The sequence below is a fragment of the Terrapene carolina genome, unplaced genomic scaffold (genome assembly GCF_002925995.2).
Source record: "Terrapene carolina triunguis isolate 2854851 unplaced genomic scaffold, T_m_triunguis-2.0 Scaffold714, whole genome shotgun sequence".
NCBI classification, from domain to species: domain Eukaryota; kingdom Metazoa; phylum Chordata; order Testudines; family Emydidae; genus Terrapene; species Terrapene triunguis.
In genome coordinates this window covers 15,654,167-15,677,610 of record NW_020665065.1, presented here as the reverse complement: position 1 = coordinate 15,677,610, position 23,444 = coordinate 15,654,167, and the positions used below count along the sequence as shown (strand labels likewise).

General features: G+C 51.0%; 1 protein-coding gene across 1 annotated transcript in view; it reads left to right on the top strand.

Moving 5' to 3' along the window:
* IGSF21 (immunoglobin superfamily member 21) overlaps nt 1-23,444 on the top strand; it is a 262,901-nt gene that overhangs the window by 184,654 nt on the left and 54,803 nt on the right. Inside the window, exon 4 of the mRNA XM_026660039.2 lies at nt 14,368-14,486. Coding sequence (XP_026515824.1) covers nt 14,368-14,486 — 119 coding nt within the window. The remainder of the gene's footprint in view (nt 1-14,367; nt 14,487-23,444) is intronic.

Below are 23,444 nucleotides of genomic sequence, written 5' to 3'. Positions count from 1 at the left end.
GCAGGAGCTATTGCAGGGTCCGGGTTTTAGCAGCAGCTGCAAAGCAGTGTTGCTACCGCTTCACAGCACCAGGGTGGGGTGGGAAGAGCTGAAGATTCCTTTCCCCCAGCCCCTGCAGAGACAACCTCTCCCCCAAGCTTGTCCATAGGGGCTCAGCACCAAGGAGAAGACTAGATTAATCCTTGTGACCACTCCAGCTTCCTTCCTCTGGAGACTCTCTGGTGCAGGGAGAGAACGAGGCTGGTACTTAGCACGGTCCCAGCCAAACCCTGCAGTGAATTCCTCCAGGCCATAAGAAAATCAAAAGAAAACCTGTCTGGGGACCTGGGGCTCCATCAGGGGAGGCCTGGGAGAGGATCCACGCACCTGACCCACCACCTCATCTGCAAAGCACAGACATTTCAATCACTTACTCTGCATCTCTCTTTTCTATTGTGTTGTAAAGTGATGCAGTTGTGAATTGTTTTCCTTTTTATGCATGGGTAATTAGAAGGTGGAACAGATGGCTGAGGCTTAGTTTAAAGTGATGTGTCCATTAAAATAAGATGCCAAGTGACTGTTCACTTTAACAGGGGGCTTGTTTACTCTAACAGGGTTTTGGCTCTGCTAAAATCCACAATAAACAATCCAGGGGCTTTGGGAGAGGATTTGAGAAAGAAGGTTCCACTTAGGACTGCTCGAAAATTTTCCATCTAACTTGGGTTTTTTTACAGGAAAATTGGAGTTTTTGACCAAACATTTTTCATTAAAAATATCTGCTCCCCATGGAATTTTTAACTTTTCATCAAAATAATGAATGCCCGAAAACCGAAATATTTCAGTTCAGAAATGCCACTACAGTGCCTCATGGGAGTTGTAGTTCAGTTGGCTCATGTCTCCATCCTCCTCTATGAAGGCTGAACTTCACAGCTGGACTTCATCTCCCAGGATGGCTCCCCTCACCAAGAGGGTGGTGCATCATGGGAATTGTCGTCTGAACAGGGAGCCCAGGCTATACAGAAGGATGGGAGCATGAGGCACCTGAACTACAATTCCCATGGGGTGCCATGGGGGCATTTCCAAATTGAAATATTTTTATTTTCATCCAAAATATTTTGGGTTTTAATTTTTTGCCTAAACAGCAAAGTTTTCTATGGAAAAAAACCTTCATTTTCTGACCAGCACTAGTTCCACTGCCTCTCAGGGCCGGCCCTGAATACCGCTCCAACAGGGAAAATGGAAGTATCACCGCTCGTCATACTGTATACCAAGATGCAAAGACCTTGCTCTGGGCAGGAGCCGACTCCTGTGACCTTTTCCTTCCATCCAGCCATGAGGTGCTCAGTGCAGTACAAAATAATTGCCTTCTGTCCTACTTTGAGACAAGTCGAGCTTGGAGGGAGTTTTATGAGTGACTGCTTTTGGCTAACACACACAAAAACCCCCAGCTTCTGCTGTGTTTTCCAGCAGGTTTGTTTTCAGCAATGCTTGCGAGTACCTCTGGAGTTAAGTTTCCCTGTGCAGTACCAGGGGTTGGCAATCAGCCATAGGCAGAGTGGTCGAGAGAAGGTTCTCGAACGCAATTTGAACTTGGAGTTTTGGTCTCCCCAACAAAATTGCGGTGCCCGAGCCAGCTGATTGCACTCCACTAGTTATTGATGGGAGCAGCTTTCATCTGAGGATCTCAAAGAGCTTTACAAGCAAGTAATTACATCTCCCAACACCCAGTTAATAGACACTGGGATTAATTCACGGCTGGGTCCCACTCCCTCCTGCCAGCATAACCCAGAGTGCAGAGCACCAGCCACTGGAAAGTCTGCCCAGCAGGGGCACGCAGCCGGCCAGCCGTGCTAGCCAGAGCAGGGACGTGCAGAGGACGGGCCATGTGCTGGCCAGAGGGAATCACAGCTGATTCGGCGCTCTAAGCCCTGACTGCACTGTAAAGTCTGTCATCCTGTGGCAGAGAGCAGCAAGGCAAAATGCCACCTATCGTCGAGGTTGGGGTTCGAGATTATCTACTTGCCCACGTGCTCAGGAGTTAGAACTGCATTCCTGACTCTGACTCTCCTGTTCTAACCAGTAGACCACACTCCCCTCCCAAAACTAAGAACGTACCCTGTAGGTCCCACTCCTAATTCCTTGGTCTACCCACAAGACCAGGCTCCCTTTCCAAAACTGAGAACGGACCCCAGAAGCCCTGGCACTTAATCTCCTGCTGTTGCTTCTAGACCACGTTCCTTCCCAGAGCTAGGAATAGAACCCAGGAGTCCTGAAAGCCAGCCTCCCACTCTCAGCGCTAAAGCTTTCAGGCGTGGCCCTGACGCATGCCAGAAGATGCACTCTAGCATCACCAGCTGACCCAGTTCTAAACCAGTGGTGACCCAGCACGCTGTCGCCCTGTTTCAGAAGTCACATTCTGTCACTTTCTAATGACTGCAAAATTCAGCTCCTCTTCAGCCATCGTTTTCCTGTTCTGATCCCGCGTGCCAGCCGCTCTTTTCCCTCGGCCAGGGCTGCTTTTCTCTGCAGCATGAACACGAGGTCCCCTAAGCACCAAAACCTTGCTGCTGAAACAGCCAGCCTTCTGTTAGCAGGGAAGGGAAAGGTATACGGCCCATCTACTGGGGGAAATTTGATGACAAACACAATGTCACACAAGCGGTAACAATGCTGTGTGAACAGCCAGCCTTCTGTTACCAGGCAAAAGCCTAGCTCAGCCATCCAGGGAGGTTTTAAACAGGAAGTTGTTTCTGGATTTACACACACCACGCAGCAATTTCTTCAGCATGCTGTGCGATAAGTTATGCGTGCAACCCTCATTACACACACACGGTTCCAGTTACCGGCGAGCGCCCTCGCACGCAGCACTGACAATATCCCCCTTGGTGCCATTGAGAGAAACTGCCCCGGGCTTTTCTCTAATGAAATGACTGCATGAAAATATTGCTTTCTGAAGCTTTTTCCTCCTAACAAATCAGGCCAGGAAAGGTAAAACTTCGATGAGCTAACAGCTGTATGAGCCGGGCTTTTTCTGTTCCCTCCAGCCGCTTGGAAAGGCTTGGCGATGTAACGTGCTGGAACGGACAAAGTGTCACCCACGCTGACCGTAGTGCAGTCAGATGGGGTGTCACCCGGTGTTGATGTTCCATGAGACCAGGCTGTAAGTGACAAGGATGAGGTAAAGTATCAGTATCGGAGAAGTGTCACCCCCTGATGATCCCAAAAATTCTTTGATCACTCTCAGAGAGATGTCAGCCTCTGATGGTGCCATACACAAGGATTCATTAATGATTGGCTTGTAGGGCCCCAGTCATGGGCAAGTAGGACGCTGTGATGCACTGTCAGAGATGTGTCGCACGAGGATGTTACACGACGCTGGTGGAGAGGTGCCCACCTAGACTCACATAGCACATGAGGGTACGATGTTGCACCGTTGGAGCGACGTCTAGCAATAATGACATCCCGCCTGAAAATCGTCCACCGCGCCGTCAAAGAGAGGTCACTCTGATGATGTCACACGTGAGACTATTACGCTGCACTGTCAGAGCGGTGATGATGTCACCCACGTGGATACGACGATGCGTCGTGAGTAGATACAGAGCTATAAAACCAAATGAATCCAGCCCTTTATTTTAAACAATCCCGCAAAGTTCACTGAGTTGGCTTAACACAGCCATCCGCGGGGGATTTAAAAATCATCCCTGCCAAACGAAGTTGTGAAACGTGTCCAGCGGCCTCGTGACTGGCTGTGGAGCCTGCTCAGAGCGGCGGGGAGCGGGCCCCCAGGTGAACGTGACACGCCGGCTGACTCGAATGCATCCTGAGAGGTCAGACTCGTTGCTGTGATGCACACGGCCACCCACGCCATCCACGGGGAGGTGTCGCCCTTTAGTGGGGTGGCACCCGCGCCTACCCTGGGATATCGCCAACCACGGTCGCCCCCCAACCCATCCGCAGCCCGGGAAGATGACTCAGGCAGAGGGGCGCTGGGATTGCTCCCAGGAAACGGGGACGGTGATACGCTGGAGTTCCTGGGCCAGATTCGTAGTGATGCTAAGGCCGCGGGGGCGGTGAAAGTAAAGGGAGCACAAACAGCCCCCTGAGAATATCTTTGCACACACAGTCACCATGGCCATGTTCGGTGATCCCCACCCTGCTGCACCTGTGCAGGGAGGCGGAGGAAGGAAGCCCAGTAGCTGGAGGCTGGCACAAGAGGAGAGCAGTGGAGCTATGTTGTGTCCCGGAGCGGAGCTAGCTCCCGGGGTGGGCTCTGGATCGAGGGTCAGGCTCCAGAGAGGCAGTCCTGGGGCGCCGTTCTGGCAGAGGACTGGAGGGGCTCCAGCCCAGAGAGAGGCAGAAGTTGGATACTTCGGAGCTCTACGGAGGGGCCCAGGGAGAAGCTCTGGCTCCTGCTGCTTTGGAAGGAAAAGTGCGATTTTGGTGAGTTCTGTGGTGATGTGGAAGGACTTTGCTGTCAGGCCAGGAGAGCTGGCAAAGGGACTCTGAAGAGGCCAGCTGGGAGAAGCCAGCTTGGGGCCTGACCAGTTACAACTGGGCTTGGATACTCCGGGAAGGGGTGAAACTTCCCCAGAGAGCTTGCAGCCCAGGATGTGACAGGAGGGCAGGACAAATAGACCTGGGGGTGGGGTAATCAAACAAAGAGAGTTAAGCAGGAGTCTCATTGGAGATCTGTATATGACGCCAGCTTCCTCCCCCCAAAATTAGAATCACCGGCTTGTCAGGTTCCCCATTGCAGGCAGACAGCTGAGCCCTACGATTTGTGTCAAGGCCTCCGGGCCGGCGGGAAAGGCAGAGCGGGTGTTGGGCTCTGCACTCAGCCCACCCACCATCCACCAATCCACCCCCATGGTCACTGCCGAGCCGTTCGCGAATTCTCCTGTAAGCGGTGGCAATGCTCCGACGCCCCCTTCCCCGGGGAGACAGGCTGTCAAACTGACATTACCGGATCAGGCGTACTCGGGAGACGGCAGACCCTCGGCCCCACGGCCACATCCCCACAGGGGCTGCTTTATCTGCTGCTCCTTTCGTTCCTCTCCAGCTGGGATTGAATTCCTCTGACCAAGCTGTGCCTCTTACTTGGTTCTTGTTCTGCCCGGTGCATTGTGGGAGAGAAACCCAGCCATTTCCATCTTCTTTCATGGCTCCGTCGCTGCTAGGGGATTACATAGCAGAGTGGGACAAACCTGTACAAATATACATACACACATCTATACACAAGCACATGAAACACATACCTCCGCGCACAACTATATGCACAATGAATACACATTCACAATATTACATATGCTCATACACACCACTAAATATACACTGTGCATATGCTTGCAAGCAACTATATATACCTGATGAATACACATACACAAAACTAGATATAGACACGGAATACACCTACGCACAACTAAACATACATGGATACTGTATTAGCCGCACAATGCACACATATACGTATATATGACAATATATGCACTCACCTATATATAAACATATACACATATTTGGTACACACACATGCAGTATCCACACAAACATGCATTAAATTCTACATATACAGCATATACACAAACACACAAGTACATATTCTGCAATTTCACAACACATATGCCTACACACAACTCTGTATACACAATGCATACACCAACACACAATGGTACATACACAGAACTGCATAGTCCTCACAAATATACACATCAGGGTGTACATACACAACACACACATGCACCGTACACTCCCCCACCTGTATATTAAATCACACATACACACAATTTAAGATCATAAGCTCTTCCAGGCCGGGACCCTGTGTGATTGTATTTGTTTGCAAAGCGCTCTGAACTCTTACAGAGAGGCAGAGATAACACTATATTATAAACTATACACACACACTGATGCTACATATAAACACACACACGCACACCACAGAGAAACACAACACACACAAATGCTACGCGTACACAGTGCATGGATTCGGAGCGAGACATGCACGCGTGTGCACACACGCTCAGATCGCACGCACACGCAGAGGCCCGAAATGACCCCTGACGGGTGGGGGGGAGAGGCAGGAAGAGAGGAGAAGCAGGAGGGTATATGGGTACAGAAAGAGACGGGGCCAATCCTCAGCCGGCGTAAATCAGCGTAGCTCCATTGGGATCAGCGGCGCGCCAGTGTTTTACACCCAGCTCTGAAGCTTTATGGACGTGATGGAGCTGCACTGATTTCCACCAGCTGAGGATCTGGCCCACTGACGTCAATGAAGTTTCCCTGATTTATGCCAGCTGAGGATCTGGACCCTAGAGAGGGAGGGGAGCTGAAGACAAGGGAAGACAGGAAGGGAGAGATAAAGAGGAAGGAGCTGTTGGAGGAGAACCAGAACAAAGTGGCCACGTTTGGTAAAAACTCATGTCTTCATCCCAAAACACCCCCCCCGGAGCGAGGGAAAGAAAGAAAACTCTGTCTCATTAAGAAAGCAAGTGAGCAAGCGAGCTCCTGAGAGAGCGTCGGTGGAATGAACCCTTTGGTGCAAAGCCGGCGAGAGCCTGAATCTGCTTCCAATGGGTCATTGGAGCTCTGCTATCGGCATAATGAGATGTCGGTAATGGAACAGCAGCAATAGCGCTGCTAATTATAACAACATTAGCTCTGAAGTGCTGTAATTGCCAATCGAAAATGCCGTCGGTTCTGGGAGCTGGGCACTATTACGGAGACACGGCTCCATTTGCGGGGTGCATTAGTGTTTCAATCTCCGGCAACGCTGCCCCATTTCCACTTCTAGCACCCACCACACGTATACATTCTCTCTCTCTCTCTCTGGCCTCCATGGCGGGCTGTCTGGTTGTTTTAACAGCCCTTGGTTTGATCCTACGCTCTGGTTCCGTTTCACCCACTGAGTGGTTTTATTACCATCACACTCGGGATGTTTCAAAGGATTTAAGAGAAGAGTTCTGCACCCTCCGAAAGGAGCAATAAAGACGCTTGACTCCTCCACGCTCTGATTGCAACATCCTGAAGCTCTTTTCTCTCGCTCCTTTCCCCTCACGCTCCCTGGCTCGGTGGCTGCTCCGTTCTGTGTTCTCCTCGCCAACTAGCTGGCAATGCCTAAATATGCTCAGCTAAACCAAACAGGTTAAAATCAGCCACATCCCGGGGATCTGGGAGAAGTTGCCGAGCAGACAGTGGGTTATTTTATTTTTTTTTAGCTTGCAACAAATCACCGAGACTGGGAAACAGGTGGCTTTGGGGGATCCCTGGATCCTATGCAAGGGATGGGGGGGTTAGCAAGATATCAAGCCAGCATCCCAATTATGCCGTCTGGGGGGTTCTTTGTGCCAGGGGAATCCCCAGGTAGCCTGTTCAGCTGACTCTCAGGTTGCTTGGTGCTGCTGGAGGAGGGACTGTGGGTTTGGCTCTTTCAAAAGAGCTCGAGATCCACATTCAGTTTTTATCTCTGTGCTGGGTCAGACTAAATCATCCTGATCTGGAGACACCCCCCCCCCCCTTTCCTCATTGAAAAGTCCTACAGAATTCAAAGGGAACAATCCGTTTTCTATCGAATGTATGAGCCAGGCAGTAAAATTTGACGGTAGAGGCTTCATTCGCTACTAAACCCTATTCCTATGGAATGCAATTGGTTTTATCACCATTTATTTCTATAGGACGTTCCCGTTAGGGCTGAACTTTGGGAGCGTTCAGATCCAGTTCTGAACTTTGTCTCTGGCTCTACTCTCAATAATGTGCCACATTCAAAATCCCAGTGCAACTGGGCGTCAGGGGATCCACCCTGCACAGAGGTGCAGGGCCATTCTGCAGACTCACCCCGGAATGTCAGATCAGATGTGCCTCATCAGCTCCAGGGTATAAGTGGGTTGAGAGTCTCTCTCCAAGGCCTGTCAGGACTCGGATAAAAGGTGTGATGTCACAAGGTGTTGGCTAACAGTCTAACAAACCTCTAGTGTAGACAAGGCAGTATAGACTGTAACATGGGCTAAGTGGGTTAAGTTAAAGCCTGTGCCTGCTCCTTGCTTAGCATCTGTTAAAGCCAGTGGGCTTTGCCCACTAGACTTCAAACGTGTTAGTTAGAATGTGTTAGCTAACATGTGCTAACATCACCCTTTGTCTCCCCGGCTAGACAAGCCCTGAGGCAGGAGAGAGGTTGAGGGACAAAGGGAAATATCCCGGGGAACAGCCAAGCTCAGGGTTTTGTTGTTACTTAACAAAGGCAAATGCCAGGAATGGGGGTGAGCCTGGACAATCTCTGGGTGTGGGTTCATGCTGCGTTAACACCGCTCACTTTGGATCTGGAGGACTTGGTTCTGGATTTGAACTTTACCACATGGACCCGCCAGTGCTGGGAGGGAGGGTTGGGTTGATCTATCCCAGTGGTTCTCAACCAGGGATACACGTACCCCGGAGGATACGCAGAGGCCTTCCAGGAGATACATCAACTCATCTAGGTATTTGCAGAGTTTTACAACAGGCTACATAGAAAGCACTAGTGAAGTCAGTATAAACTAAAACTTCATGCAGACAATGACTTGTTTATACTGCTCTTTATACCATACACTGAAATCTAAGTACAATATCTTTATATCAGTTGATTTATTTTATAATTCTAGGGTAAAACTGAGAAAGTCAGCAATTTGTCAGTAATAGTGCGCTGTATTTTTATGTTAATTTTGTCAGCAAGTCATTTTTAAATGAGGTGAAACTTGGGGGGTACGCAGGACAAATCTGCCTCCTGAAAGGGGTACAGTCGTCTGGAAAGGTTGAGAGCCACTCTTCTATCCCAGGCACTTTACTCTGCAGCTCACGGGTGCCTGGGAGGGCGTTCACAGACAGTGCTGTTCTGATGCACCAGCATCAGAGAGTGTGCTTTCGTAGAGTGTAACTTAACCAGTATCAGTGTGTGAGCTGTCTTTGCTGCTCTGACCGTGCCCTGGCTTTTCATGTACTTTTCTTTTCAATAACACAATTACTTACCCTTCTGAGGAGCTGTCAGTGTTGGTAAACTCCAGCTGCTAAACTGCATTACACAGATCTCTCCTTAAATCTTTGCGGTTATTAATAGTTTATTGATCCCGGTCCCGTTGCTGGTGAAAAGACTCTCCATCCCAGGCTCCTGTTATCTGAATACTGACTGCTAACCAGCTGGCCGATCGATGCCACTCAAGCCCCTGGGGAAAAGCTCTCCTGCCTGCTTAATCCACTTTAGGAAGAAGGCGCTGGCAGCTCAGGGGGGAGTTTGGATTAGGTGGTGAAAATATGAAGCCAAGGAGAGTCGTGGCCTGGGTGCAACTGGGGTCAACAAAGAAAGTGCCAACAGGCAGTCAGGACTGTGATCTTCTCCATAAGGGTTTTGCTGCCTGTCCTGCTCTGCTAAGCACACTTCAGGTGTGATGTCAGTTTGTTTTATCCAGGGGAGAGCCAGGATTCTTGGAGCCTGATCTCAGGCAAATCTCTTAGCCTCAGTTTCCTCATCTGTACAATGGGTAATTGCACGTGCAACAACACCCCCAGTAAAAGCATCCTTAGAGATTGAAACTGGGAACCTTGGGAGCTGGAAAACATAGGAGTCCACTGCCTGAGCTAATGGATCAGGCTTGTTAGAGCACGGGCAGTAGGCAACTCATAAACTTTTCTGTGTAGTCTGGCCAACAGAGGGGGGCAAAGAGCTGCATTGTGTTAGTGTGGCTTACCGGGGAATTCTGAGTCTTGGTTAATGTTTTGAGGACACTGGGAAACCCTCAGACCAAAGGTGTCATAGGAGCACCACGTATAAATGCCCATTATTTGACCCCCCCCCCATGCACACTCTGCCACAGTGTGTGCGCAGAAGTGTGCGAGGCAACTATAAGGTATTGACACCGGGCCTCAGGGTGGGCCCAAAGCTCAGATCCAAATACCCCTGGAAACTGGGAACGTTTGGAGGCAGATCAATTCACTGCAGCAGGGTGGCAGAGAAGTCCATGGTAGGCAGAGCTGGCCAGACAACAAAATTTCCCTCTTGTGAAAAATCGTTGAGGGGGAGGGAATTGACCCAAATTGGGACAAGAAGTCAAAAAAATGATTTTTTTGGTGGAAGGAAAATTATCAAAAAAATTCTATTTCAGGGGAACCAAAATGGATTTTTTTGGCTTGGGGGGTTAAGAACCTGGGTTCCACGCGTCACCCAGGTGAAAGTAACAGCTCAAGCCTGTAGGGACTCCCTTAAAATGTTATTAAGATGATGTTAAAAAAAAAAAAGGGACCGGTACAGTTTAAGCATAGAAGTTTCTGGTTATCAGGGAATAACATACAGATTATCCAGGGTGCAAAGTTTGGTTTAAGATCGGGTGGCATAAGGAATCCATAATCTGCAATATCCCTGATTGGGGGGAAAAGGTTGATGTGTCAAAGTACAGACATTGAGATATGAGGGTATGAGAGGGGAGAGGAATAGCTCAGTGGTTTGAGCATTGGTCTGCTAAACCCAGGGTTGTGAGTTCAATCCTTGAGGGGGCCACTTAGGGATCTGGGGCAAAAATCAGTACTTGGTCCTGCTGCTGGGGGCTGGACTCGATGACCTTTCAAGGTCCCTTCCAGCTCTAGGAGATAGGTATATCTCCATATATTAAAGTGGCTATGTTCGGGTGTGGAGTATAATGAGTGGATACGATGATGAGGATGGATTGACCTTCATTTGGTGAGATTTAATGTTCAGGGAGTTTATGGTTCCAGTTCATATGATCCAATGGAGAAAGTCCCTTGGTCCCTTTCTCATAGTCAAAGAACGATGTCACTCTGGCTCACACCTCCTTGTGCTGTCGGGGGTGGGGGGCAGGCAAGTAAAGTTTGCAGGGTTTGGAGCTCTCTAAAGGTGCCAGAGATTTTCAGAGATGAAACTGGCTGAGAGATTTTTGCAAAGATGATCTGGAGTGAGGGCTTTAAGGCTAAGCAAAATGAGACAGCAAACCTCTGGCTAAAGCAGACTAAATAGAGACAGGCAGTAAGCAGGCTGTCCACACAGATCTGCTGATGCCCCTGAATCCTGACCTACAACACCCCCTACTTCCCAGTCCTGACTCCCCACCCTGCCTGCCAATGCACCTCAACCCTGATCTACAGCCCCCGCTATTCTCTCGTGAGCAGAGAGTGCATTGCCCTCCCATTCTTGTTGCTTTGCGCCTACTCCCAGGGGGCTAGACTTTCCAAACAGCTCAGCTCCTGTTTTAGGCACCCAAGTACCTGTTTTCAGAGCCGCTCGGCAAGCGGGGTGCAGGTTGGGGGCTCTTCTGAAAACCTGGCCCCGATTTTAGGTGCTGGCCCTTGAGCTCTTTGGAAATCTGGCCTGTTCCTCACAATGACCCCATGTGCAAAATAGGTGCAAGATGCTATGCCTCTGATCTGATTTTACACCTCTCTGCACGGGGTGTAACTGACAACACAGGGCAAGGGAAAACTGGTTGACGCTGATGGACTCATCTCGCTGATGAAGTCAGGACTCACTTCCCGTCCCCTTATCTCTCTGGTCCTGAGCTCCGGAGGTGACATCTATCAGGTCTGTGGCTCCCCCTCGCCCCTCCTGCCGCTGAGTCCCCCTGGGGCGTTTGTTTGATTAACTCACAGTCACATGCCCCCATGGCCAGTTCGATCGATCTCTCTTACCAATAAACCTTCATCCTTGCTCTCAGCCGAGCGTCACATTTATTTTCCTTTTCTGTTGGCTGCTGAGATGAGTAAGGGGCACTTTGATTTTTCTACTTCACCTTCTCAGGGCCTCCTGGGCTGGGATAAGGCCATGTCACTGGATCAATTTAATCCCAGAGTAGACAAATGTCAGGATCTGGCTTGGAGGAGCTGCTGGAATCAATAGTGCCCTGGCCGGAACTTCAGTCAGAAGTTTCTATCTCACTCCCCTCTGTTAATGCACCGTATCTGGCCAACGCCCCTTCCTGCAGCGCGAGGGATGTGGCCTACTGCTTCCTGTTACACCTGCACACACTTTATCCCTCTGAACTGTACCGAAGATGTTCAGCGTAGACAGGTGCATTGGAAGGAAAAGTTTAAACCATTTGAGCATGTTGTTGGGAAAAGACCTTGCTCTTCACAAGCACCTCCTATCCCAGATCTCTCCGAGCTTTGCAGCCTGTGTGTGTGTTAAGAAATCAAGAGGTGATGTATTTAGAAAAGATACACAATAAATAATCCTCTAAAGAACACATAATTAACCTATGGAACTCCCTGCTGCTGGACACAATTGAGGCAAATGTCTCAATGTAAGGCAGAAGAGGATCACACTATTCTAAGAGTAGCAATGGTAACAAGTATAAGCATCATCAACCCTAGGGCTTCAGGCCCTAATGCTGATTGTTGTCCGGTCAGGAAGAAACATCCACCTCCCTATGGTATAGAGCTGGGCAATTGTCCTCATGCACTACAGGACTGGTTTGCCTTCTGCTCAAATCCTGCTGGAGAGTTTAAGAGGCAGAGTTCTAGGAAATCCCAGACACTTCTCTTCTGTCCACGCAATTAAAAAAAGCTCTTAAACAAAGCTCGGTTGTGTTCCTAATATGCCCATGGACTGATTTACATGACTAGTTGCACAAGACTCCGTGATGAGAGGTGACCGAATATAACCCCAGCTGCAAACTAGAACAGTGAGGTGATCGCCAGAGCCCTGCGCGGATACGAAATGTGTATGCGCATCCGATCCGGGATCCGCAAACATGGTGCACGGCTATAAAGCGGATATCCGCAGATTTGCAGGCCTTTAGTGATCACTGCCAGCTTCTCTCCTGAAGGAAGGCCTTCCTATGCTGCTAGCTTCTCCACTCATGCCAATGGAGAGAGCCTGGTGTCGCCTGTTACCGTGGCCTCTGCATTGTAGCTTGGTGGGTTACTAACTGTGAATGGGCTGAACCATCTTGTGCTGTGAGCCCATCAAGCACCTAGAGGTATGGGGAAGGGAGATCGTCCAGTGGTTACGGCACTAGCTTAGGATCTGGAGCACCTGGGTTTAAGTCCTTGTTGTACTATAGATATCTGTGACCTGGGCCTCAGTTTCTCCTCTGTAAAATGGGGATAATGACTCTTCCCTGCCTCACAGGGCTGCCATTTCGGATTGTGAGGCTGCCTGATGTTCTCAAGATAGGGGCCATAAGTCCCTGTGGTAGATGCTTCGAGAAGTGCTGCTAGTGCATCAGTAGGCAGCATGCTTCCTCCTAGAGTGAACAGAGCCTTTTGGTGCTAGGGGGAGCCGGGCTGATTGCTGGTGATTGGGTGGGATGTTCAGTATCACTCCCAGCTGGCCTCATTTTGTACCACGTGTTTTACTCTTGACCCCAGCAGGAGTAGCAATTGGCCAGTCCTGAGCGCTTTTGAAATTCCCACCCTTGAGTCGTGGGTGTTACGTCTACACTGCAGCTAGGAGTGAGCCTCCCAACCCGGGTAGATAGACTCACGCTAGTCGGGCTTCAGCTTGCACGCCCTTAGGAAGTGTGGAGGGGTTAGGCCCAGTGCCCTGGCCGCATGACAACGTGCATAACAGTTACTTTCTGTCTCCCTGCATCCCTAAAGTTTCAGGTGACTGTAATGGTCACCAGGAGAGCTGGCTGAAAAAAATTTCAGCTGGACAGAAAAATGCAGTTTCATCAGAATCAAAACATTTCTCAGGGATGTGTCGATTTCAGCGTCAACGGGAGACAGTAATAAAGAGCCGTTTTGGGCTTTCTCATTTCATTTTGATAATGCCAAAACGTTTTCTTTTGATGAGGTCAAAATGTTCCGGCTCCACTTTCTTGTTTCATTTCATTTCATTTTGACTTGGTATTATCTTAAAATATTAATTGTATTATAATATACATGTGTGTTTTATATTCTACGATAACATTCCAGCATTGTTGAAATGAAATATTTTTTATCTTATTGAATTGAAATATTTCATTGTTTCCAATTTTTTTTTTTTTGTGGAATGTCCATTCCGTGGTACATTTTTTTAAATTTCAACTTCCCATTCAGAATGAAAACAAATTTAGAGATGTCAGAATTTCCCACGGAAATTCCGTTTTCCAACTATCTCTAGTTACTACCTTCTGTGACAAGCTGCTGTGTACAGAGGGGGTCGCAACCAGTGACACCAGATCTGAGCAGAACCTCAGGTTCTGATGGAGTTCGGAGCTGGATTTCCATTCTAGGACTTGCACTCATTTCTAGTCATGTAGTGCGCTCTTAGAAAGCTGCAGGCGTGGGTGCAAGTCAGTGGTGCATGTTGTGGCTGCTGTATAAGAAATGTGTTTGATCTGTAAAGCGGAGGAGAATCCTAAAGGATTACTGATGTCATGTGAGCGTAAGATATCAGTTATGTTACCATAACGTTTCCTTTTCCCTCTCCCTTCCCAGTCTTCCGGAGGTTCGGATCTCAGACAACGGCCCGTACGAGTGTCATGTGGGCATTTACGACAGAGCTACCCGGGAGAAGGTGGTCCTGGCATCTGGCAACATATTCCTCAACGTGATGTGTAAGTGCAGCGCCTCTTCCCTGGCTGGGGGTGGCAGGGATGGGAGCTATGGGTGGTGGTGGGAAAGAAATCAGTCCTGCTCTGAAATCTCTGCACAAACCGGACCGAAAGCCAGCAGATGGATTGCTCTGCTGTAACCCCTGGCCAGGATGCAGGGATCATTAACCTGCTCCCAGCATGCAGTGTGCATCCCAAGCATGAACATGGCCAAAACAAGGGAAAGAATACAGTGCTTTGTTGGGGACATAACGGAAATGGAGCATTACGCTGCACGAGAAAGTCCGGTGGAGGGTGACTCGCCCCACAGATGTCCATTCCCCGCAAGTTGTACTTCCTGAGAGAAAGCAAAGTCCTATGTTAACGCCATCAGAGCATCTGCTCTGCAGCACCAACACATCCCCAGATGGTTTGAAGCCCCTGTCTCCCAAAAGGTAGCTTGGTGCAATCTAGCTTCATGCCAGTCACTGAGTACAGAGCAAAGGAGACAGGAGCTGGGCTGGAGATGGTTGAAGTGGCCAGGTATGTCCTGCTTGATGGATGTGCTCTCTCTGGATATGTTATTTTAAGGGAGCGTGGAAAAAGTCCCACTCTTTTCAGGGTCAGTCAGAAGGAGACTGATATTTACTGAGCTGCTAGGCAGAGCTCAGCGCACCATGGAGACCTAGGGAGCTGATGAATGGGCATCAGCTAGGGCTGGAGTTTGTGGTTCCCGGGACTTCCTCCACAATGGCAGTAATTGCTGCTCCGAGCAGAGAGGGGACAGCCGGCGCAAGGCAGCTCCTCTCCAGCATGTCATGAGGAAGGGCACCAGGCAGAAGGGGAAAGTTCGCAGAGGGATTTTTCTGGGGGGAATTGCTGCACACCCCACACACCCGCACTTCATCTAACGGCCGGATTTTGCTAAAGCAATCTATTCCATGCCTGCAGCCTTTCCGCCGCGGCAGGAGAAGCTGCTGGGAGCCTGGTAGATCCCAGGAGCTAAGCAGGGTCAGGCGAGGTCACTGACCCTGTTAAATGACAGGCCCTCGGAGGAACAACGAAGGGATGGTGCTGATTTAGAAGGCGGCACTCTTCCCTCTGAGTGAGGGCAGAACTAATGCCCTTGTATGGCGTTAGGGGGCTGCCGCAGAGGAGTTGCCTTTTGACCAGCATGTAAATCCTGACCAGCTGTGAGTATCAGAGCTTCCGTGGCAGCACTTGTGTCTTAGAGTTGATGCTGAGTAATTTCCTGCCGCCAGCCTCACCCCCCTGCCATCTCAGAGGGATGCAGCCTCTTCCCTCCCTGTCTGTAGTGTGTCTGCCAGTCACGTGGCATCATTATTTGTATTGCAGTCGCCCCCAAAGGCCCCAACTAAAATCAGGGCCCCATTGTGCCAGGTGCTGTACAGACACCTAGTGAGAGACAGTCCCTACCCTGGAGAACTTACAATCTAAATACAGGGAAAGGGAGGGGAGGAGAAACTGAGGCAAAGTGACTTGCCTAGGGTGGCTTGCCGAGGCTAAGCCTAATTGCAGTCGCTGGACCAAGAGGGGTCCCACCCGGCAGGTAGGTGAAGCCAGTCCTGCCTTGCCCGGCCCTGTGGGGAGAAGGGTGTACAGTAGAACCTCAGAGTTACAAACGGACTGGTCAACCACACACCTCATTTGGACCGGGACGTACGCAATCAGGCAGCAGCAGAGACCAAAAAAAAAAAGCAATCCAGTACAGTGGTGCGTTAAACGTAAACCACTAAACAAAAATAACGGGGAAATTAAAAAAAAAAAAGATTTGACAAGGTAAGGAAATGGTTTCTGTGCTTGTTTCATTTGAATTAAGATGGTTAAAAGCTGCCTTTTTCTTCTGCCTAGTAAAGTTTTAAAGCTGTATTAAGTCAGTGTTCAGTTGTAAACTTTTGAAAGAACCACCGTGACGTTTTGTTCAGCGTTCCAAACACCCTCCATTCCCGAGGTGTTCCTAACGCTGAGGTTCTACTGTAGTTCCTACTGATGGGTGGTGATCTGGGAACATGTGCTTGGGATGCTGACCACAGTTCTCTGGTCGTTATCACATCCTGCATGTCTGGGCTACAGCAGGCACAGGGGGAGGGATAGCTCAGTGGTTTGAGCATTGGCCTGCTAAACCCAGCGTTGTGAGTTCAGTGCTTGAGGGGGCCACTTAGGGATCTGGGGGCAAAATCAGTACTTGGTCCTGCTAGTGAAGGCAGGGTGCTGGACTTGATGACCATTCGGGATCCCTTCCAGTTCTACGAGATAGGTATATCTCCATTTATTATTATAAAAGATCAGTCCACTTGTCTCCTGCCTGAAAGATGCTAGCTAATTGAGCTGGGGCCAAAGAGAAAACAGGTTCCCTCCCGGATCCCGGACTGAATTTCTGTGCCTGCCTGGAATGGGTGTGGGCTATGGACATGCAGAAGTCTCTTTGCTTGGCAACATTTTGGGATGGTCCCGTTTATAGATATCAGTAGGCACAGCTTTACCCATAGTGCTTTGTGGTCTGTAGTGACCTGCATATGTGTTGCCTGAAGCTTCTTGTATCCTAACTAAGCTCCAGGGCAATTGAAGTACCTGTACATGTCTCAGATAAAACAGTAATGACCAGTGGGGAAAGACATTTCTTGGCCATTAGTGAGCAACTGCCGGAATTTGACCAGAGATCGTTATGATGTAATGCTAGAAAAAATAATTCCCTGATGTGTTAAGAAATTATTAGTCCAACAGCTTGTTGCTATGGCGACGAGCGTCTGTTCCACGCGCAGCAGTGGCTGTTCTTAGCTGTTACAGACTGGCACGGTAGGGATCAGCAGAGATCGCCCCCAGACGCGCCATGTTCAGAACCAGATCGGCAGGCCCGGGGGGGGGGGGGGTTGGCTTTTTGCCTCACCCTGGTAGAGAGGGAGACGCGCCTTAGAAAGCTGGGATCTGAGTCTGAACTTTCGCAAAGCTGCGAGCTGCTGGGGTCTATCCGGGATAGAGGTCGTGGCCGCTTGCAAAGCTGGGATCTGGGCGTTGTGGTGCGGCCCAGCTGGGAGTCCACAGGGGACAAGGAGCTGCCTGCACAGTCTCTGTTGGATTCAGGGCCTGGCTTGCTTGGCTGGGCAGGTGCATGTTCGCTCTTCCAAGGGTTAAGGACACAGTAAACAGTATTGCAGAAGCAATGGGGAAGGCAGATTATCGTGGGGTGGGGTGGGGACCCCTCACATAACATCCTCTAGTGTCCAGAGCAGGGACTCGCCCAGCAGTGCTATCCCTGGCTCTGCCACTGACTGCTTTGCATGCCCCAAGGTGAGTCACTTAACCTCCCTGTGGCTCGTGTGATTCTGGCATGAAAAGGGCTATAGAAATGCAAAGCCATCGAGCTTGGGGCAGGGGCTTATTTTGCCCCGTTCCACCCGACTGCTCCAAATGTGCACTTCCCCCTCCTCTATTGAGCTGGGCCAGGTACCACCTTTCCTGTCCTGACTGGGGTTCCTTCTCTTGGCTGTCAGCCCTCAGAAGGGTCCGAGATGCCTCCGCAGAGGGCTTTGGGGAAGGCAGGCAGTGACCCTGAGAGGAAGGGAAACAGCACTGAGACGGGTTAGCTGTAGCGGAGCGTAACAAAACCGCTCGTCACCACAGGCTCTTTGCTTTTCAAAGGGCCTAATGCTCGGCTGGTATCGACTGGCTTCCCCTTGACCGCATCCTTCCTGCTAGGACAGTTTGTTCAGATAAAGAGCCCATTTAAACAATGAAAGCTCGGGCTGTCCTTCATACCAGCAACAATGCAGCCCGAGAGCCAGAGTCACTGGAGGTATTTTCGCCTTCCTCTGAAGCACCAAGTGTTGGAGGCAGGACGCGGGGGCCTAGGTGGGCCGGTGTTCTGATGCAGTATGACAACTCCAGTGCACCCAAGAGCCAAATTCAGCCTGAGCACAAGAGGGCACCTCCGTGCGAGTTGCGTCAACGTATGCAAAGGCTGGAATCTGCTCCTGTAGCATTGAGGATCATGCCCGTGAATGCGGGACTCCTCGCTGCTGCGTCATCCTAAACCCAGGCTCTAGTACCTGGCATAACGATGCAGTGATGTCTGCTGATTCATGCTCACAGGTGCCACTAATCTATAACAGGGATTGGGCGTGCCACTGGGGGGTATCGGGAACAGCCACGCTGGGGGGAGAAGTTGTCGGAAGTTTGCTATGTTGTGTCCGTGACTTGGCTATATATACGCCGCGAGTTACTCAGTTCAGGTTAGGGTAGGGTTGGCAGCTTTCGGCGTGTCCTGGGAGTGCTGAGTGAATAGCCAAATGCAGAATTGCTCTTGCATCTGAATCAGAAACGCTCCTCAAAAACTCAAGGCCACTTCAAAGGCATCAGTGTTGGGAATGAATAATAACGCCGAGTTCTTTTCAGCAGTAGCTCTCGAAGCAGCTCGGTATCGTTGTCCCCAGATCTGGGGATTAAGGCACAGAGAGGGGAAGTGAATTGCATGAGGTCACACACCAGTAAAGCTGAGATTGATACCCACATCTTCCAGCGCGCCATCTGGTGCCTTGGCCACTAGGCCACATTGCCTCCAGCATCTTAGCACTCAGCCCTCATCTCTAACTCAGATCTCAAGAGGGACAATTTTGGAGGTTGGCGTCTTGCCCATTGTGGAAGTTTGTCTAATGGACAAAACCGACCATGCATTTCGTCCCCCGGCTGGCAGGGGGCGCTGCTTGTCAGTTCCAAGGGGCACAGAGACATGTTGGGGGACCCCTGGATTGGCACAGCAGGGGGTGCTGCCAGTCAGGATTGAGGTCTGGCTCCCAGGCGTGAAGGTGCTCCAGGTCAGGAGTGGAGCTGGGTGGCCAGCGGTATTTCTCTCGTGTAGGAATTGTCAATATTTCGACTTTTGTTTCTGTCCCCAGTTGGGACAACGCATCACAACAGTGAAATCTGGAGCAGGAGGAGTGAAAAGTTTTGCAAATGTTGATTCAGAACCATCGGCATGAAACATGTCCAAACGTTGCTTTGGCAAATGGAAACCTCACGTTGACATGGGGGGAGGGATAGCTCAGTGGTTTGAGCGTTGGCCTGCTAAACCCAGGGTTGTGAGTTCAATCCTTGAGGGGGCCATTTGGGGATTTAGTTGGGGATTGATCCTGCTTTGAGCAGGGGGTTGGACTAGATGATCTCCTGAGGTCCCTTCCAACCCTAATAATCTATGATTCTATGGGTGCTTTCCCCAGGGAGAATGGGGATAAAACCACACGTTCCCATTAAAAAACTGCTCATTGCAGGAGTCGTAACCAGGTCTCGTCAGGGGGCGTTGGTGTCGCAGGGTAGCTGCTGCCTGCCCCGTGCCTGGCGGCAGTGGGATGGTCACCAGTGTCGGCTGACACGCTTGGGACCTCCAGAGGTCAAAACTTGAGCTGCTACTGCCTGAGCTAAAGAGTGGGGCCTCTACCATACCCATCATCTCTGTGGATTGGGCGCAAAGAGGCACCGGTAGCACACACTCACCACAGGGCTACCCTAGCATTGTCGGTTCACGCGCCCATAAAGCAGGCCCCATCCAAGCGGACAAGGTGAAAGGAGATGGGTCTCTGTCAGGGAGGAGGCGTCTGAAAGGGCAAGATACCAAGGATAAACGGTACGAGAAACCATCAGAGACGAGTAAAAGCCCTGTTCCCAGACAGCTTGCCATATTCGACCTGTTTTATAACAGCGAAGATGGGCAGTACGTGAGGTCAGGCTCTCTGGGACACCTTGTTCCTCGGAGGCTGCTGGGCTTATAAATTGGCCTTAAAAGCATCAAGGATGCGCGAGCAGGGCAGCTAGATGTAACCTTCAGAGCAGCCATGGAGAACAGCCTCACCATAAAGCATGTCTCTCTGTTCCTGGCCGTTCCCGGTGCTCGGAGCCCCTGGAGCCTAATGAATGGAGCGCCCTGCGTCTGTTAATACACTGATCCGTAGCGTTTAATCACTTGGAAATTCCCGGTGTGCCAGCCGAGATGGCCCTGCTAACAGCGCACTCTGCTCCGAGACTCTTAATGATCCTCTGCTCTCCTCTGGCACATTCTGCCCACGGATCTCAAAGCACTTGATAAACAGTAGTAGTGAATTAGGGCTTATCACCGTCTCCTGGGAGCATGGTCTGAATTATTATCCCCTCGTTATAGGTGGGGAAACTGAGGCACGGGGAGGGACTGTGACTTGCTCACGGTCACGCAGTGAGTCACGGGTTGGACCCAGGAGTCCTGTCTCTCCCTCTGCTGCCCTTCCTACTACGGAATCCTTTCTCTCCAGAAGTTAGAGATGAAAACCAGCTCCCACCGCTTTGTTTCCCATTTTATAGCCTCCAGTGCCAGGCTGAAGTGACATTATTGTTCTCTGTACAATGGTAGCACAAGAGACTGGAGCTGAGATCAGGGCCCCCCGATCACATAGGGCTTATCTACCCCAACATTGAGTTTGCGGCAGGCTGGGTGGTACCTCTACTCTGCCTCGCACTAAGGCTATGTTATAATTAAGGCTGCGATTCTTTCACGGAGGTCGCAGAAGGTCACAGATTCTGTGACTTTCCACGACCTCTGTGACTTCCGCAGTGGCTGGGGAGGCTGACTTCAGGGCCGCCCGAGCAGCCACACCGGCCACTGCTGGAGCGACCTGGGGTCAGCTGCTCTGGCAGTCCCCGGGGTTAGCCACACCGGCCACTGCTTGGGAGGCCCGGGCAGCTGGCTCTGGGGAGCAGCGGCCGGTACGGCTGGTCCCTGGGACCGCCCAAGTAGCAGTCCTGGAGGCAGCCCCAGGGAGCGTCTGAGCAGTGATCCCGGTGGCTGCCTGGAGGCCAACCACACCAGCCTCTGCTCAGGCAGCCCCGGGCAGCTGGCTCCGGGGACTGCCGAAACAGCGGCCGGTGTGGCTGGCTCTGGGGAGCACCTGCAGCAGTCCTGGGGGAACCCGCGGGACCGCCCAAGCAGCAGCAGTCCTGGGGGGTGCCTTGGGGTGGCAGCAGTCCTGGGGTGTCTGGAGCAGCGGCCACAGGGGTGCTAGGAAGTCCGGAGAGCGGTCCCTGGGAGCAGCGGCTGGGGGGGCAGTCAACCCCCAGCACTGGAGCAGGGCCCCCGCAGAAGGGGGGCCCTGGAGTGGGGCCTCAGAAGTAGAGATTTAGTCACGAATATTTTTGGTCAAAGTCATGGACAGGTTACAGGCTGCGAATTTTTATTTATTGCTCGTAACCTGTCCATGACTTCGACCAAAAATACCCGTAACTAAATCTTAGCCTTAATTATAATCTGCATAGTCAAAGGAAAGATTATATTCCCCGTGCGTGGATGGGGAGTTGACGCCCAAGGAGAGATGAAGTGACTTGGCTGCGGGCACCCGGAGTATGTTCACACTGCAGTATATAACCCGCAGCACCAAGGCTCGGCGCCTGGGTCAATTGATTCAGGCTTACAGAGCTCGGGCTGCGGGGCTGAAAGCAGCAGCGGAGATGTTCCGTCTCGGGCTAGAGCCCCGGCTCTGAGACCCTCCGTCTCGTGGGGATTCGCAGTCCAGGCTCCAGCCCAAACTTGAATGTCTACACTGCTCTGTTTAGCCCGCGAGCCTGATTCAGCTGCTCTGGACCAGCCATGGGTCTTTTACTGCAGAGTAGATGGGCCCCCAGGGAGTCTGATGCTGATCTCCTGAGTCCTAGCCCCGTATCTCAACCCCAAGCGACGACTTGCCATTACTTCCCTTGGGACTGGAGAGCACCGAAGTCATTTGCATGCTCCCCTTCTCTGGTCTGAACATGTCCCTGCCCCCTCTCCCTCCTTCCAGCCTCATGCCAGGTGAGCAGGGACCCGCACTGTGCTGACAGCCTCTGTGCTGCTGCTGGCTCTGAGTTAGACACGTCCAGGCGCTCCCAGGAGGTGTGCTGTTTTCCACAGCTCTGCCCTTGTCAGGATCTCCCTAGAGAACCTCCCCTGCCCGTTCGGACAAAGGCATTCTCGAAATTATCATATGGCGTGATTTGGAGGGGGGATTTGCTCCAGAGGATTCCCCACTCTCCTGCCAGGAGCTGGTGGTTTCAGCGGGAGCTGCAGCAAGAGACAGGGGGTAGAGAACAAACATGGACTGAGTCAGGCAAGACTGGAATTAACTTCTTCATCACTGAGCACTGCCCAAGGCAACCACTAGGCAACGTGCCCTTCAGCTCAGCCGCTGTGTGGAGAACTGCTGGCAGCATGGGGGTTGAGGGTGGATTTAGAGCTGAAGAGCAAGAGGGAAAAGCTGTGGAGTTAGGAAAACAGGACGTCCCTAGAACACGTCAACCCAGCAAGCTCAAAGTGCTCTAAAGAGCTAGGTGAGTCTCATTCCCCCAACTTTAGTAATGGGGAAACTGAGTCACAAAGAGGGGACGTGGCTTGCTCAAGCAGAGACAGGAGCGGGGGCTGGCTGGCCAACCGCAGCTGTCATCTGCGCGAGACTGAAATTCATGTTTGTTCCAAGTCCGATATAGCTAGATCTTGGATCTCCTGTATCCCAAGCGAATGATCTAACCGCCAGGCTCTTGGCTGTTGTAGGGCTCGCATCTCCTGGCCGCGTTTCATCCTGGACAAGATCGGTTTCTGCAGAACACGGTGGTTATGATGAAATGGCATTTTTCGGTGAAAAAATGTTTAGTCCAAAATGTTTTGACTGGCGCTCGCTAGAACCCAGGTTTCCTGACGCCCTGCGCCACAACAGAGATAGAGCCTGCCGCTGGGTATGTCTGTGGCTCTCCACCTTTCCAGATGACTGTACCCCTTTCAGGAGGCTGACTCGTCCTGCGTACCCTCAAGTTTCACCTCACTTAAAAACGACTTGCTGACCGAAGCAGACCTCAAAATACAAAAGTGGCACAGCGCGCTGTTACTGACAAATCGCCGACTTTCTCATGTTTGCCCTATAATTCTAAAATAAATCAATTGGAATATAAATGTTGCACTTACATTTCAGTGTCTAG